At 37.4% G+C, this 18,179-nt stretch overlaps 1 protein-coding gene across 2 annotated transcripts in view; it reads right to left on the reverse strand.

The window, feature by feature from the left end:
* TRAPPC12 (trafficking protein particle complex subunit 12) overlaps positions 1-18,179 on the reverse strand; it is a 54,681-nt gene that overhangs the window by 9,968 nt on the left and 26,534 nt on the right. The window contains exons 6-8 of one of the 2 annotated variants that reach the window (XM_075086889.1): positions 15,869-15,981; positions 9,305-9,377; positions 5,500-5,573 (exon numbers count right to left, since the gene is read on the reverse strand). In XM_075086889.1, coding sequence (XP_074942990.1) covers positions 5,500-5,573; positions 9,305-9,377; positions 15,869-15,981 — 260 coding nt within the window. The remainder of the gene's footprint in view (positions 1-5,499; positions 5,574-9,304; positions 9,378-15,868; positions 15,982-18,179) is intronic. The other variant, XM_075086888.1, reaches the window with a different exon arrangement.

Consider the following 18,179-nt stretch of genomic DNA (forward strand, 5'->3'; position numbering starts at 1 on the left):
GGACTTCATTGATCATGGACTCCCACTGTGTTAGATAAAGCATAAAAATCTTGGAATAGGGACCCTCTGAACTGGCTCCTTAGAAGAACCCCTGCCACACTTATATTAGCTATTAATACCTGCAAGAGCATAATTTATAAAAGTTGAAGGATTGTCTATGAGTGTGATTTTTATCCCATTAAGCATAAAATGTGCTCATTGGAGAAGTAATTTGATTACAGCAAATTCTAGCTTTTGTGCTCAATGTCTTCCATTCTGCCGTCTAAAGCTGCCCCTTGCCCAGTGCTCCGTCCCATGCATGCTCTAAGGCTTAGGCTACACAACAAAGATGCGTAGCACAACCACAAGGGATGGGGGCTTTACAGTCGCATCCCCAAACTGATGTAGAAACAAATCCCAGGAAATTATTCAGTTAAGCAGATAGAAGAGTGCTTCTGTCATCTTAGTTTACAGCTTAACATGCTTTGACTGCAGAAAAGTCTCAGCCAGAGGCAGCTGCACGAGGGGGCACTGTGTGCACAATTTTAACACTACAGGCTCCCTAGTGTAGGTAGCAGCCAGCCTTGGGAGGAAAAAGCAGCCAAGTAATGACTTGGAGGTCCATGCCATGGGGTCTTCATGGACTAGTCAAGCAAACCAACCCTCTTACCCTTTTGCATTCCCTGCCAAGTGACTGTACATCACCACATGTGTTACTGCTAGGAGTACGTAAACATTCGCACCTCCTAAAATGTAAGAGCAGAGATGGAGAGTCTGTGCACCGTATTTGTGGATATGCCGCTCTGTTTCCATATGATGGCACAGCACATAGCTTCTGTGCTCATCTACCCCATGCCTTGCAGTACCTAAAACAGGAATGGGACCCATTTCTTCCAGGAGATGGCAAGAGACTAAGTTATATATGTTCAAAGCCACTCCTAAGCATAGGCAAGGATGGCCCCAGGATTAAAACATTATCACAATATCTAGGCTTGCTTCTAAACACAACCTCATTTTGTAGTTACTCCAGGATCCCACAGTGAGTTTTATATGCATTTACTCTTCCCCCACATTATCATGGAAGCAGCAGTAGATTTCTAGAATATCCTACATACTCTAGGATGTATACAGAAGGATACTATTCCATAGTAAGTTACAAAAGCATCTTATCTGACAGTTCCTTCTGAAGGAGCATATTGTAAAGTAGATGAGATTTGGTCTCATTTACTAAAAACTTTGTTTTCATTCTCAGCTTTGCTAATGTGACATGGTACAAGAAAAATTGTCTGAGAGAATGATAAATGGACACCTTCCCAGAGGAGTCAAGTCTTGGTTGATACAAGTTGTGAGGAGTGACACATATTTGGTACTGCCAGTTAAAAAACCTAACGAATACAGCTTGCGACCTTAAGACTTGTCATGGTCTTTAATTTCTAAAGATTGCGAGCATTCAGATTTTCCACACCTTCATAACAGAATCCCAAAAGAAGCACTGAAGTTACGCAGTTCAGGATATGAATGAGAGTTGGCCTATTGTTTTATATTTCAAAATCTCTTTTACTATGAAAATTTGGAGGTAGCATTAAAAATACTCATCCAAAAGAGTTCTAGTAAGCCGTTGGATCTACTTGCACAAAAAATGCAAATGGGGGTTGTTTTTCCTTTGATGCACTGCAGTATAGCTGTATTTCCCTTCATGGTCACTGCATTATACGTTTTCATGTCTCCCTCACCACCACCTTAAGGACGTAAAATATTAATTATGAGATATTTGGAAATAAGCATAAATGACCATGATGAGCAGAATGCTTAGAATCGGTTCAATAAACCATACACTAAAAATCGGCTTTATGAACTATACAAAGTAAATAGTTCATAACCACTGTAGTTTGGGAAGAGAGGACAGGGATAGCTCATCCTTCCTTTCTATGTAGTGCACTTGTGGAAGGGTTATGAAATCAGAGATTTGCATTGTTACGAATCCAAAGAGCAGTACTGCACACAGTTAGGCAAAAGACATGGTGATTCATGCAGTCTTCCTCCTTTACATCATAGAGGAACCAAAGTCCTTAGGCATCAGTCCCTTGCAAGCTGTTACCTCCTTCTTTGTACAGTTTTAATTGTATTAGACCTAAACTAAAATAAATTCTAATGCTTTTGTTTTTACAAAGGGCAAGTTCTACAAAAGCTAAGACAACACTGAAAAAAACACCTAAAAAGTGCAAAATGTGCCTTTAATTAGAGCGCATTTATAATATACACGGAGAGTACTTAAGTGTTGATTCCTCAGAGAGGTAAAGGCTGGTAAGATAACGTCAAAAGTGATTTTAGCTCAGATGAAAAGAACTTAAAAAGTTTTCAAGACACTTCCACGGTGATTTAGTAAAATGACAGACGTTCTGCAATTAAATTGTTGAAATGAAGCAATGTACATCATCAGTTGCATTTTAAATGAATGTTCTCTCATGCTGCTATATTCAGGGTATGCTTTCATAGTGACTTAAGCCCACAGTTCTTGTAAATGGAAGTCTACAGACACACATGTTCCTGCTGTATTTCTACCTCCTCCCTTAAGTTGCCCCTTGTTCACATGAAATGGGAAAAGCCGATTCAGTTGATATGACTGAGATCCACCCATTTCTTTGGTTTTGCCACTCAGTTAAGTCCAACAGTGGTGCACAGAAGAAAGCTAGAATACATTTAAGAGAGGTTATTAAAAAAAAAAAAAAAAAAGGGGATCAACAGGAAAAGCCCGTATAGTAACACTGCCCTAAATTGCTACCGAACTGGATTATCGGTCACAGAGATAAAGGGACATAGCAGGCAGAATTCAGCACCTAGGAAAGATGGTCCTAGGATAAATGAGACATGTAAATTAATTTCCTGTTCCACTACAGGTTTCCTGCGCAAGTCTGGGTCAATCACTTCTTTGCACCTCACCCACTACCTCCAAAACAACATACCCCTCTATCCCAATAATTTAATGAGAGGTTTAGCTATTAAACTAATGAGGGCATATTTAAAAAGATGAAAATTGTTGTGCTACATAAACAGAATTCTTTGAGTCAGATAAGTAATGCAGAAGAGATATGACATGCAATAATTCTAATTAGATTTGTGGATAACTGAAGCAGATTTAAATAGTTATAGGCCCAACATCTAATCAAAGTCTTTATTTTTAAGAGTCAATCCTGACAAGATTGTTCCCTATTAAATACTACTGAATTTTTTTGGCCAAAGAAAGAGGTTAGTAAAAATAAAACTATCGGTTTTTCTTTTTTTGTATACCAATGTAATATAGTTTTCTTTAATAAATGATCATTATTAATCTATGAATAACACAAGCTATTCCATTCATCTAACAGTACTTGAGAATCATATATGACCATATTGCAATATGGTAAATGCTCACTAGATGGCAACAGATGGCACCGACTTGGGGAATGAAGTCGGTTGGTTGGTGGTGGTTTATATTTTTTAAATTTTAAATTACATACACTTGAAATATTTGAATAAAAACAAAGTCTTTAAAGTGTATTACACAACAGCAAAAAATTATAAATGCGTGGAACTCTGATCAATTAATCTAATTGCTCATAGAAGAATTAACAAAAGTGTGTTTAAAAATGATTAGAAGAAAGTTTCATACTGAATACTTTAGAAGGTGAATATGATTATACCTTTGCTGCATATTAGAATGGTCTTAAAATTATTAGATATATAAATAACCAATAAAGTTATCTTACAGAGGATCTGTCACAGAAAGCAGAAAAAGTAACTTTGTGTACTACTCTGGTTTTAACTGCAACGTGACTATGTTTGAAAAAATCTTTCTCAAAAACTCTCTACTCCTCCATATAGGGGTATTTCTGAAAACAGAGACACTCACAACTACTCCATAGCCGATGTACTGAAATGCAAATTTCAGATGGAAGTAATTATGCATTAACATGCAGTTGTGGGCAATCTGGAAGTTACTGTGGAACCATAAATTTGTAACTTAACAGCTGTGAGGCAGGCCTTAAATACAATTGTCTTAAGATGTATCTGAGCTGAAGTATTTCTGAAGTACCATTTCCAAAAAGGTGATAATCAGTATTCACAAATATATTTCTATTACTAGAAGAAAAACAGCACTAACAATTCCGGATCAGAAGAAAGGTGAGAACTGTGCATGCATGTGGGTTTGTATGTACATGAGAAGACAAAACACTGAAAGTGTTAAAAACAATTCACAGTCAAAAGTAAAGTCAACTTCTTGAAGAAACATATTACTAACATTTTCTTACTTATATATATTACTTTGTTTGGGATGGCAATGCATGCTTTTTTTCCACTTGCTTTTTGAAAAAGAAAGTTCTTTAGAAATTGAACCTACGTCAAGTACCTACTTCAAAACACAAATGCTTACTAATTCTTAAAACTACCTCATGGTTTAACAGACAATTATTTCTATTCAAGACAGAAATTATCTGATCACAGTATCATTATGAATACAAATTTCTGTTTTCCTTAATATTCCTGAAAAGGATCTTCCATTTCATATAGTTTTTGGATAATTGGATCTTAACTAAAAAAAGTGTGCTTTTTGAGGTACTGTTATACTAAGAATGGAGCCCCGTTTGGGAAGTAGCTTAGTAAACATCAGAGGGTCAGGTTTGGCATGTCCTTGGGCAATCAAAGAGCAGGGAGCAAGGAGTGCAAATATTGGCCTCTGAAGATTGTACTGCTGACGGCTCTGCTCCAACGCTGTTATTGCTAATTGATTTGTGAGGTACAATTAAGTTCAGGGTAACAGCAGTTTGTTGCAAGCTCAGAATGGCGATATCCCTGTTTCCTTGACCATGAGGTGAACATCAGAAGAAGTTTCATTTCTACTTCCTGAACAGAAGGTGAAGTTAAGAGTGTTGCACCAAATGGAGTAGGATGGCTTAAAAAAGTAAGGGGAAAACAAGGGGAAAAAAAAAAAAACCAACCCAACAACGGTGGAAGTCAATTACTTTTGCTTTTATTCCTTTTTCTTCCCCCCCTACCCACTAGTGAGGATTTAACTTGAAAGAAGATGCCTTATAATTGAGATAAGTTGACAAGGGAGGATGTATTTAGATGTTCTGGATCTTCATCGTATAGAAAGGCTACAGTATTATTAATGCTCACAAATAGAGCAACATTCCTAGTGTGTAGTTTGAAAAAGACAGAGCACATAATTGCTTTTAATTACAGCATTTAGTTAAGTGTTTGAAAAATTCAATTTCAAAATGCAAATTCTGTATTGTTATTGCATATTCTCCAGGATGATTTGGGGAGAAATAAGTACAGATATGTTCCCAAAGAACATTACTGAAAATGGTTATCTATTAAATAAGACATTATTAAGTCTAATTAATTCTTCACTAAGCAAAACCTCCACGTACAGTCAGGTAGTCTTCCCTTATTTATGCACCAGTAATTCTCTTGCACTTTCTCTGACATTCTATTCTGGAATATACGGCACCTCTGCAGTTGCTGCCACCCACGTACCTTCATCATTAGCAGACAGTTTGCCATGGAGTACATCACCCGGCCCAGACGTGACCTCCACAGCTGAACAGAGGCTGCAAAATAAGAGCAGCTTGTGAATTTGCACAAATAAATTAGAGGTTCTTTCTTGCCATCAATTAATGGCCCTATGAATTACGATTTTGAAAGATCCCCCTCGTTAACACCACTGGGTTTTAGCCTAGAATTTTTAATTCCCAGCCACACTGCACCATCAGACAGAAAATCCTGCATCTCTCCAGGGGAACTGCTCAAGCAGCTCTGGGGACCATACACGATGCAACAACGCAGAGCAATAGACAGCCGCTCAGCTTTGAGCTCAGGCCAAATATTAAATGCTGAAAGAAGACACGCGTTTTCCAATATCAGAACAAAAGGTGCATAAAAAGACTCAAGTGATAATGAGCATCAGTTTAAAAACATGTAATCTACAGCATTAAATGTGATAAACTAAAAAATCAAACATAACTAAAATGTCATTTCAGAGCCAAAACATGCAGGGTGAGAACTGTCTGAGTCTAGGACTGTTTGTGCTTGCCTCTGGCTTAGAGATATGCTGGAAAAATCTGTCAAGCCTGTCTGCTTTCCCCATGCTCCTGGAGCTTGCAGGCATTAAAAGCTGCAGCAGCAGATTTCTCTCTCTTGCTTTGCAGACAGACTCCTGATGCTCTAAGAGAATGGTTCACATAGATCCTTATTTTCTCTTGCGTTACAGTACCATAGATTAATGCTAGAAATATTCCTCTAATCCTCAAAAATAAACATTAGGAGTGGTAATTTAGTACATCTGGAAAATAAATGTATTGCAGTCAATCAGCTGTCAAGGTCACTGTAATGAGTTTAGAAGGGGGAGGAAAAGGAGAAGAGGCTACTTCAGTGAGATTATGATAACTGAGACCACTTATTTGTATCAATAATGTAGTCTCTGATGAAAGCATGGCAGGTCACATCGATACTCTTTCAGCACACATAAATGCCACTATAAATAAGAAGAGAGCTTGGTGAAATGTCTACTCCCCTTCCTAAAAAGTAAAACTCTCTCAATTCTCTCCAAAAACAAAACAAAAAAGAACAACCCATGAATATTCCCAAATTGTCAAAAGAGGGACATAATGTGGGTCCCAAAACTGAACACAGTATTTCATCCACCTTACCTCAAAATCATTCATCACTCCTAGCTTTTGTTTTAGAAATTACCCCTTGACCACACATCCCTACTGCTGTTAATGGAGGGGATGATGTAAACCATGAGCAAATTTTTTACGATACATTTCTGTTTTCATTCCTTGTGGGAGTCTGTAAAAACTGGACAGAAATTAAACAACTCTCCTTTATTATTTCACTTATGTCAATCTCTCCTTTTCACACGTCCTCACAGTTCGGTAACCATGTTCAGCTTTTTAGGACTTAGGTGACAACAAATTAGATGTTGATTGCTGCAGTGGAGACATCGAGGTTTCCTGTAAATAATCCTGTAGCACAAGCTATGGTTCTCAAAAAGGACTGCAAAGCAGACAGACCAGGTGTCTTCAGTCTGTGCTATGAACTGAATGGGAACCTGATCTGGAAATTGCATAGCTGTGTGGGATGAAGCTTCTTAGCACTGGCAGAAAGGGGCTAAAGAAAACCTGCAAAGCAATAAACAAAATCGAAAAACCAACAGCCGATCATTGTATGTTACTGAAATGCCTGAAACTTACTCTGCAGGTCCATGCAGCCATACTTCCACTCTAATAATTTGTTTTTCCTTGTTATTTATCAAGGACTCTGTACTCCACACTGCCATTCATTTCAATAGGAGCTCTGTGCACTGTGAAGTTGCAAAATTGGCATTTTATAGAATGCATTACCAGGCAAGTGGTGCAAGGCTAAACCTCTCTGCCTGTTTAAGTAATGGCAAATGAGGTGCTCTGTTCCTGACTAGAGATGTACATGGTCAGTCAATTGGTGTGGCACCTTCTTACACTAGCAATAACAAAATTACATGCTAAGCATAATCCCCAAAATGAATTAAGGCTGTCTTCACATAAAGTTAATAAGGTTTGCTTCAGCTAGTCTCACGTGAAAAGAACCAAACCCATTATCAGCCTCCTGGAGCGCCAAATGCAGTGAAGAAGCAGACAGGGAGCAGACCTGGATGACCTCCACAAACAACAGCAGTCAACAGTCTCTGCAAAGGTCCCATGAGCTTTTTGGCAGTCTTAAACCTACAGGCAGCTGCACAGTAGACATACAAAGATCTCTCCAAATTTTCAGCAGCCTTGTCCCTTGGTAAGTGCTAGCTGCTGCTTTTCTAACTATACCTCCTCCTGAGCTCAGCTCAGCTCCAAAGCAGCAGCAGAGAGGAAAAGCAAGGAGCCAGAAATTCATGACTGCAGGACACAGGATTACGAGACAGCTAGGAAAAAGTCCTGGTACCTTAAAGAGGAATCAGTGTCTTGGTTTTAAAGGGGTAGAAAGGAAAAGAATGCGGGGATAAGAAGGACAAAAATGAGGGTAGAAAGAGGTTAACAGGGAAAAGTAGGTAGGAGAACAGAGGCAAGAAGAATAGTAGATAGAAGGAAAGTCCTGGAGCCCTGTGGATAAATCTTCAATATCAGATTATTTCTCTTACCCTTTTCGTAAGAGTAGTAAATGTATTCATTTGACTATAGTTGCAACTGCCTTTGTGATATATGCTGCTCACATGTTTGTTCACTTTTTAGGGCACATCTAGATGGCGTATTTAGTCAAGCACAATAAGACATTAAAGCTGCTTTACATCCAGTCAACGTGAAGACCAGGCAGAAGAGTTCAGACAGGTCTGCACCCTTCCAGATGGACATTGTTTTAGGGAATTGCTTATAATAATTTTTTAACTCTGCTAACAATTTTACTTGGCCTCTTCCTAACTCAGAGACAGACTTCAGACTTTTACTTCCCACAGGCTCTAGGTAAATGTTATTCTAGAAAGAAGTTGGTAAGATTACCTTAGACTGTTAGCTGAAAGGTTTTTGTTTTCCTGGTGTGATGTTTTTAACTTGCTAGGCACCATAAGTCCTTCATATAATCCATAACAATGCCAAAAATGTCACCTCTTCTCAAATTCTTAAGTGTACTCAAATGACCTCATTAGTACCAATTGTTAAACAAAAAAAAGATGCTTGGACAACTAATTTGTCCTGATGACCCTTCTTTATGCAGTAATGTATCCTATGCTTTTGAAGTTAAACAACTAAGTTGAAGGAACAGGAAAAAAAACGTATTTGCATATAAAAGCATGAAAATGATGATGTAGATTAATATAATCCAAATCTAATTCTAAGAAGTGCAGGTATTTCAGGAGCCTAAGTACCATGCAGCTACAGTGAGACCCAGCCATCTCTATAGCAGCATCCTAGGCCAGTGTAGCCCTTGTATGATGGCAGTTCAATCTAAAGAAATTTAGTGGATTTCAGTCATGAGGCCTGAGAGGAGCCAGTCAGCCAAGGCTTAAGATCAAACACCCACCTAGCCGCAACAGCAACACACTTACATATTCATCACTAAAGGACAGCAGCCATGTTCTTTGTTTCTTCTAAGCAGGAAAAACCAATGATTTAGTGCATCAGTTTGATCAAGGGCAAAACTGTGAAATTCATTCCAGCAAATAAAAGTACAAGGTGTATCATTTCAGAGGCTGAGTATGCTATGAGATTACAAAAATACCATTTTAACAACTCTGGGCCAGTCTTGTGAAAACTCCTGGCATACTTAGGCAAGCAATAAAAACACCCTGCCTGTGAAAAAATGTTTAAAGAATACCTACCTTGTCTGTTCTCCTGTGTAATGTTAGTCATACTTCCATCTTCAGCTAAGCCTTGTTCCAAATTTTGTAATATCTGTAGTAAATTTTTTAAAGTAACCAACATGTGTTTAAACAGCACTATATATTAAATGCAAGTTATCTACAATTGACAGTCTACATGAAAACCAATTCAGGCAGAAATGCTTCACCTAGGTACAGTTAAGAATTACTGATTATTAGCATAGCTAGATCAATTGCACAAAGTAAGAAAGCCACTATATGGTAGAAGGATGTTAGAGTTCAGGTTTATGATACTTACAGAACATTAAATGTCAGCACACTCTAGGGACATACACATTTTGTTAAGCAAAATATGAAATATGCTTCACCAGAGAATGAACATTAACAACCACAAAGAAAGTCAATCTGATTTTTCATAAAAAGCTGCTGCCTCTTGACTCCCCCACCCGAAGTATGAGCTCTGGTTTCATCCTTTTGTCCTTAATGAAGTATTCCTCTTAGTTCTTAACACAATTTCCTTCTCAATGTTTCGGGTTTATTGCTTCTTTTTATTTATTACAGATTTTTAATCATGTAAATTGCTGAGTGAATGAAACATTTGTTGTATTATTGGAAGAATTAAAATGTATACTTAATGAAGATTGTGTCTTAAGCACTTTTAATATATGTGTGTAAGGTTCTATCTGAAATGCAAGGCAACTTCTTTTTCTAAGCCCATTACAGTTTCTCCGAATTTGTTTTCTGATCCCCACAGATCACCCTATTTTTCCTGTTACATATTTATGGCTTTGGTTGTAGGACATTGCTTGAGATTTCCTTCAAAAACCCATTAAGGCTCCTTGCTCTTTAATCAGCCGCTGTGGTTAGCCAATTAGGGAAATACAAGGCATTCCTCTTCCGGGGACTGAGTGCACTTCTGAACACAGAGTGTGTTCAGATGTATTTTTTTTCCTGCACCAGCAAAGCATTCCAATTGTGCTCAGTGCTTTGTAAGCAAACACTTAAAAACAACACAGGAAATCCTGCAAAGCAAAGACAAGTAGGATTAATCTGGTCTCGGACAGCGTGTTGGTGCCTTCTACAGCCAATGAATCGGTACCTCCAGGAAGTGAATTCATGCCACCTACTTTAGACATCCTAAGGTGGAAGGAATCGCCCTAAGAGATACCCATCTCTTTCCACAGACTAGAGTGAAAGCTTGAAGTTAGGTGCCATAAATTTTGCTACAAGGAACTTAAAAGCAAGGAGAGACATATGATAAAATGACTGCAGTTACCACATGCCAGCTGAGCCAAGGTAATTTTCCCGATAAGAATTGTTAGCCCCTGACAAATACAAGGTAATATGATTTAGTGTAAACCTTGTTCACAGAGGGCTAGGCTAAGTTGCCTCACCTCAGATTCTGAGAGGTTATGAGCATACACCAGTAGAAGCTGCAGCTTAGTTGATAGGCGGCAATTTATGAGATCGCAGTGGCATGCCTTCGAGACTGCATCTCAGTCTCACTTTCAGAAGCAGTGTAGCCATTTAGCAATCCCTTAGAAACCAAAGCATTGCATTTAAGTGTTAAACGCCCAGCATATAACGAGGCACCTTGTCAGAGGGAAAAACAAACTCTTCTCTCCCAGAAACACCTTACTGTCTATTTTCTGTCCAGTCTAAAAAATATTATCTTTCTCTTCCCCTGGAAAACATCTAGTGATCACTTCCCATTTGCAATAAGGCTGAGTTCTTACTCTTGAAATGGTCTAGACATAAGGTGCCTTCATCACTGAGACATGCTGTCTTGTTTAAAAAGAAAACGCATTTGTTTGTCAAATCCCTTCTCTGAAAACATGTTCACTAACATAATAAAAAAAGAAAGAATTAGATATTAGCATACAATTAGAGCATTACATTAACCATTCTGTGACGTTACTTGGGGATATCTAGCCATCACCTCAAGCTCAACATAATTAAAACAGAACTCAGTGCTGATTTGAGGCTAATTGTTTTATTCCCTAGGTTTATCTCCTTTTGCCCTTCTTAAGTATAGGAACATCATCTGCAGTTTTTCAGCATTTCACCATTTCCCCAGCTTTCGAAGAATTGTTTAATAACAACATTAATGATTCAGGTAGCTCCTCAATGTAAGCTACCTGCGTTAGTAGACATGAAATGTTTAATTTTAGTGAATCCCCTCATCCTACTTTTCAACAGATGGTAAACTGTTTATTTGAGCAATATCACATGGGATACCTCTAGACATCTTTGTGTCTATTATAAAGAGAAATATAATTGAACACTTTTACCATTTACTTAAACATCAGTTTTACATATGACCTATACTTATTCTTGTTTTGAATATTTATAAATACACACTCATTCGTTTCACTGGCTAGTATTACTTCACTGGGTCCTTTGTCCATTCCCTATCAATCGCCTGTATACTGTAATTACTAACCTATGCATACCACCATTTGCATTCCTTGTTTCCTATCTTTAGGTATCTCTTTTTACTACTTTATTTTTTCTTCTACAACTTTTCACCAGCATTAGCTTCTTACTCAAAATAACCTTTCTTGGTGCTTCTGAAATCATGGCTTTTTGGGTACTCAGGCTGGCGCGGGATCATCATTTCTACAGACTTAACAAACAAGGCATCAAGACACATACCCCCTAGACTGAAGTAATGTATGAGAAACAGAATACTTATGTGACCTTTAGTAACTGAGCCAGAGCTGAAAGTTAAATGAAAACAAAACCCAAACTCAATCAGTAGCTGAGACTAAAAAGTTCATAAATTTGGAAGTAAAACAGAAGACCAGGAGATATGATGAGTGCGTACGGAAGGCCCGAGGAGGAACATAACTGCTCATGAAGGAGAGTGGTGGAGCCGCAGAGGGAGTGGCTGACGGACAAATGGTACAAAATATATTTCCAGGAGCTCTCCCTCAATCAGAGTTCCCTTTAAGCCCAACTTGTTCTTCTCACATTTAGGTCTCCGGGTAAGCACTTATTAGCATGTCCCCAGCATTATTAGCACTAAAGCGATCACGCCTATGTTTTTAAATAAATACTTGAAAAGAACAAACCCTTTTGTGATTTAAATTACTATTGTTACTCTTACTGCTTGGCTATTTGGAGACCATTTATTTCAAGGTAGCTTTATAAGGGCAACAACTCATTGAGGCAATTCATGTCGAGAAGACCAGCAATAGCACAGAGACAGTAACAATTCACTGCATTCCTACCCCAAGCTATAACAGGCATTTGGCACTACAGATTATTTCTTTCTCAAATGTTGTACCTAAAAGATATGTAAAATATCTGACCAGATCTTGATTACAAATTTGCAGGAATACTGGAAAAGGTAAAGACATTATTGCCTATACAGGGAAAATGAAAATGATGTTTTTGCACTCAACCTCCGATCCTGCTTCAGGTACCAAAAATATCTAAGTAGAGGGGGGCTGAAAAGACAGTTACCAAAACAGTGACAAAGTAAATATGGTTAGATATTTAAGTAGAATGGCCAATCCAAACTCGACAAGTGTCTGTAGAATGCAAACAACAAAAAGCATGAGGGAATTTAGCAGGTTAAAAGGAGGTATCGGAGAGGAAAAAGCAGAATTACATTACAGAAGAGAAACAAAACAGGAAGACAAATATTCTTATGACAAGAATGCATTAGCATTAGCCTGGAATAGCCTCCCAGGGGATTTGGCCTCAGCTTCATAGGCCGGCTCATTAAAAACAGAAAAAACCTTGTGTTGCAGAGACAGACTAGGTGAGCTAACAGGTCTTTTCTCTCTTCTAGCTTTTATGACTCCAAGATCATCTCATTTACATAATGACAATTCATACCTCCTTCTGTAAATATGGATGACCAAAGATTATTTTTCTACTTTTTAAAATAGGGAAGTGAAACACTGGAGGCTTTTGGTTGAAAGCACCCCAATTAATTCTGTTATAACCCAAATAGTTCCCAAGTGTCACATATAGATATTAAGACTAATGAGTGTACATCCTTTATGTTATTTTCTTGGTTATGCCATGGGGGTTTTCATAAATATTATGCAGTATATTCTACAACATTCCAGGTGAGAGATTACTAGACTAATAGCATTGCATTAAAAAAAAAATAAATTTAAACATGTATCTAAACAATGTTTTTTGTCAGCCAACCCTGACTTCAAATGGTTAAATTATCACCAATTTGCAACTGTCTTTTAAAACAAGCTGTCCTTTTTCACACTCTTGTTGCTACAGTTGTCTTTGAATTGCTCCAAAAGACAAGGTATTTAATGGAATGCAAACAAACGAAGTAATCTGTAATGAGGTGTCTAGAATAACTAATCAGGAATTCCCTTGAGAAGGGTGGTATATTTTATTTGTTCATTTGTAGTTTTCTTTGTACCGTACTTTAAAAGGGAACATCCACCAGAACACACAATGGCTTGTCCTGGCTCTGGTGGACTCTGTCAGAAGCAAAGGGAGATCGTTATCTTTCTGACCACAAACAGACATACTAATCCAAGAGAAACTGTGAAAGAGACGGCCATCTGTGAACGAACAGCAAGTGCAGAGGATGGGGGACTCCTCAAAAGAGCTAGGAGAAGATGCACAGCAAGCCTCAAAGAAGCTTTCCCCAAGGGCATGAGTGATCACACAGGATTTGTAGTGACCTAAGGCACTAGAGGCTGATGGACTGAGGACATGAGTAAACAGACCTGTTCTTGAAGAACTTAATGGGCAGAGAAATATGTAAATTTTAACTTGTAAATCTCCTTTATTTCTATCTCATCTTCTCCAGCAGAAGTGTCCCATATTTAAACAAATAATCAGCCTGGTTCCTGTTCAAACAAAATCTTGCATTGTAGTTTAAAAGCTTCTTTGCTATACCGGGAGTGCTTTAAAGATATGCACTTCAGGGAAAAGAATGTCGACAGAGCCACCTCAAGACTGTAGATGACTTAAAGGTCTTGTAAAGGGGGGGGGGGAGTTAATTTCCTTTCTTTCATTCCTCTATTGACCAATAGTCTTTAATCTGTGGAGTATCATGGCTGATCACACTGTAACTGAGACATGGCCATTTTGATAAAGATAGCCAGATGGCTGATGCCCTGCTCAGCAGTCACTTCCTCCTCCACATTCATACAATTTTCTCTCTCCGTTACAAGATAAAGGAACTTAGGAACCAGTTCAGTTTTTGGAATCTAGTGGCACCTTCATGACCAAAGGGAGACAATGCAGCACTTAATACTATATCACATAAAACCAAGATATGAAACAGCTCATCTGCTGCAGACTGGGGTAGGCAAATGTCAGTAGAAGCACTGAAACTCTGCAACAGAGGAATATGACATTTCCTAGAAGAAAAAAATTAATTCTAATTGAGGACTATTTATTAAAAAAAAGGCTGCAAAGACCAGTCTGACAGTAATATTGTTAGATAAGATGATCATAACACGTAACAGCACTTGTGAAGTGCTAAAAAGTAGCACTTCTTGGCCAAATCAGGTGTATCTCTCAAATGTTTCCAAATCAGTTCTTTCCAACTCCTTAAGAAATGTCACATTCATCTCTTATTAACTAAGCCTTTCATCTTTTTCTCTCATAATACAAAGAACTGTTTTTTTCACTCTAAACATTTGGTTATCCTAGTCACTACTCTGCTAGAAGCAAGTTAATTTTATATACATAAGGCCATTATAGCTATACAAATGGCAATTATCAAATCCTTTCACTTCTTTTATCCAAGTTATTTTTGGAAGTAAATAAAGGAAACTTTCAAGGAATACTGAAAATAAAAATTAATCACATGTATTTATTTTATATACAGTTTTGATCTTTCAAACGAAATGGATAAAAGAATAATGCTGCATTTCTTCTAGAGTTTACTACATTGGAACATTCATAGTCACCGTTGCATTAGACTGCTTTGGAAAGATTTCTGTAAAAAACATTTAAGGATGAATGCTTAACAGTCTGGGTGTTGGATTTAGTGGATAAGGTTAGTGCTCGCAACACCAGTTGTGAGCATCACTCCAATTTCAGCACCGACAAGTCCCATGTTATATTTTAGACCATAATTTTGTTTTATAGCACTTGACTCAACAAGACAAAACAAACCAAACTCAGCAGGTTGCATTTATATTCCCAAATGACCATTGTTTCCAAAACCAGCTATCCAGACTATTTCTGAAGGATCAAGACTATTTTTGAAGGATCAAGATAATTAACAACTGTGCTTTGAGCTAGCTGGACACAGCTGAGCGAGACAAGAAAGCTCTCCTACTTGCCCTTAAACATATCTGCTGACTGTCCTCCATGTCTCTGGCAAAAGCATGAAAGCAAGAGAGTTATGTTGTCCACTGTTCTACTAATTTGAGTCAGAGCTACCACACAGGAGAGGAGAATGTATCCTAAAATGGAAGAGGCACTTTACTTCTTTTAGTGAGTTCCTTGTATGTATCAAGATAGAGCAAAAAAATGTCATAATTGAAACGTGATGTTCTTTATAAGGACAGTAAAATATTTTTCTTAAGCATTAAGAATTTTAGAGCATAGAGAAGCTGTTACCTTGGCGCAGATTATCTTCATACTATGCAGTCTGTCAAGTGATTCCTGAGGACTACCTAGGTACTGAGGAAGTTCGGCATGTAAAATCCGCATGGAGAAAGGAACCATGGAACCTAGAAACATAATTAATTTTATTAAATGTGTTTGCTATAATGATCAGTTTGTGATTTGCCTACATTATGCAAGGTATTTCTCGCTAGTGTATATAACACAAAGTCCATTTTACCTTCATATCTTTTTTTTCTCCTGATGAAAGATATGAAAGATGAGAATATAGTGAACTTTTTCTCAGCTATAACACATAATGTACTGTAAAATGTTTTAAATTGGTAAGCACATAAGTAACCATAATCAAGAAGGCAAGAAAAAGGTACACCTAAGTCAAATTTCGAAAAACAAGTTGTGCACAGAAGTACAATGTCTCATTAAAGATTCTAATAAACTAATTAAAACGAAGGATTACACAAAATGGAATTTTACTCAAGTTGCAGCTACAACATTACTCCTAACATTTAATAATTACGTGCATTTTACAATCAATGCAGAAGAAATATGAAATTACTGGCCGCAAAAGCATGCGTGTGAAAAAAATTCTATAACTAGGGCATGCAAAACCACTTCTATGTAATCCCTTTCCAAATAAACAGAAAGTTGATATGAAGGGCCCCTATATTACGGGGAGGGGAGAACAGAAAACCAACATAATTCAAAAGAAATACAAACTAAAAATTTTATATTAAAATATAGGAAACATACCTATTTTTAGGTAATAGTTTTTAGGTTAAGAAAAATAGTTTTTTTTATTAACCCTCATTAAAAAAAAGGTACAATGAAGAACAAAAATAATAACACTATAAAAGACACACTAAATCTAAAAATACATCAACTCCTCCATGAAATTAAAATACATTACAAAATGCTTTGTTTCTTTCTTCCGTTACTATTCATAGGTTAGTAGGTTACACAAACATAGGTTTGTGTAAAGGTCTCAGTCCATTATGCTGAGACTGTTCCATTGCTCTAAATATGACTTTTAGTCCCAGTTTTCCTTCATCAGTGTTAGCTCTTCCACAGAGTTACTAAAGGACTCTACACAGTGAGATTTACTCTTCATAAAGATGGTGTATTTTGTGTATTTTCCACTTTATTGAAAAAAATAAAATAATAGGGAAAGAATTTTAAACAATATTTGGGGAGAGAAATTTCTTCCTTTTCCTATTAGTTTACTTCTGTATTTTTTACTATTATTATGATATTTACCAAAGACCCAACCCTCTAAGTTTATGAGCATCCTGGCTGACTTCAAGGGCAGTTTCAGGAGCTTTAGGGAATCCTAGTGTGTGTAACATCTTGCTTTCAGTTAACTACGTATCCTGATACACAGACAGTAATACTGAACATACACTAAATGCTATTATGAAAAACAAATCAGAGCTAGCATAACGGGGAAATAGGCATTGTAAATTACCGTGCTACAGTTATAATATTTTAATATAATATATTTGCTTACTTTGGACCTAAAGGGATTTCCCTGTCAAGTCACCTCTTGCCTCATCTTTTCTCAAAAATAGAACTCAGGAGTTTTTTAGAAAGATTTTTGCCTATGTTCTTGACAGGCTCACATGTCAAAGAGTTAAATGCTACATAAAATGAATCACTACATTTTTTTAAAGGCTGACAAAATTTTAATCACAGAACTCACTAATTATGACCTTCAGAGTAACCCACTTATATCTACATAAACTCTCTTTTGGCAATGCTAACTATTGCCCATGGCTTCCGTGACTGCTGTGTTCCCATAATGGATGTACACATGAGTTTTATGCATCATCATATGTGGAATAGAGATTAAGAAAACAAAACTGCCTTGAAATTCTGTTGTGAAGTGTAAAAGTTTATTCAACCGGTAACAAAGATGTGAAATATTTCATGTATGTATCCTGACTAGTACCTAGCACGACACACGTGAAGACACACTGTCAGAGTGTTGAGGGTGAAAAACAATGAAAAGGAAGGTGAAAATAATTTAAGGGCATATTCCACGCCAGAACACCACAGAAAACCTGCTTTGTAGACAAGCTGCAAACTTAAGAAGCTGCACTGCAAACCTATGGAAGCAAATGTGATCTGCAGCTGGTTCCATGTCTACCACCCCTCCGGTGACCAAGCTCTAACTCCACCATCCAATGGTAATCCTGCCAAAAAAAAAAAGCAGTGCCTAAAAGCAGCTATTCTGGTACTGTTCTTTTGGAGAAAGTAGTCTTCATTTACTGCTAGTACATGAACCAAGCACCTACTGCTGCACTCAATA

This window comes from Phalacrocorax aristotelis, chromosome 3 (genome assembly GCF_949628215.1).
Source record: "Phalacrocorax aristotelis chromosome 3, bGulAri2.1, whole genome shotgun sequence".
In the NCBI taxonomy this organism is placed as follows: domain Eukaryota; kingdom Metazoa; phylum Chordata; class Aves; order Suliformes; family Phalacrocoracidae; genus Phalacrocorax; species Phalacrocorax aristotelis.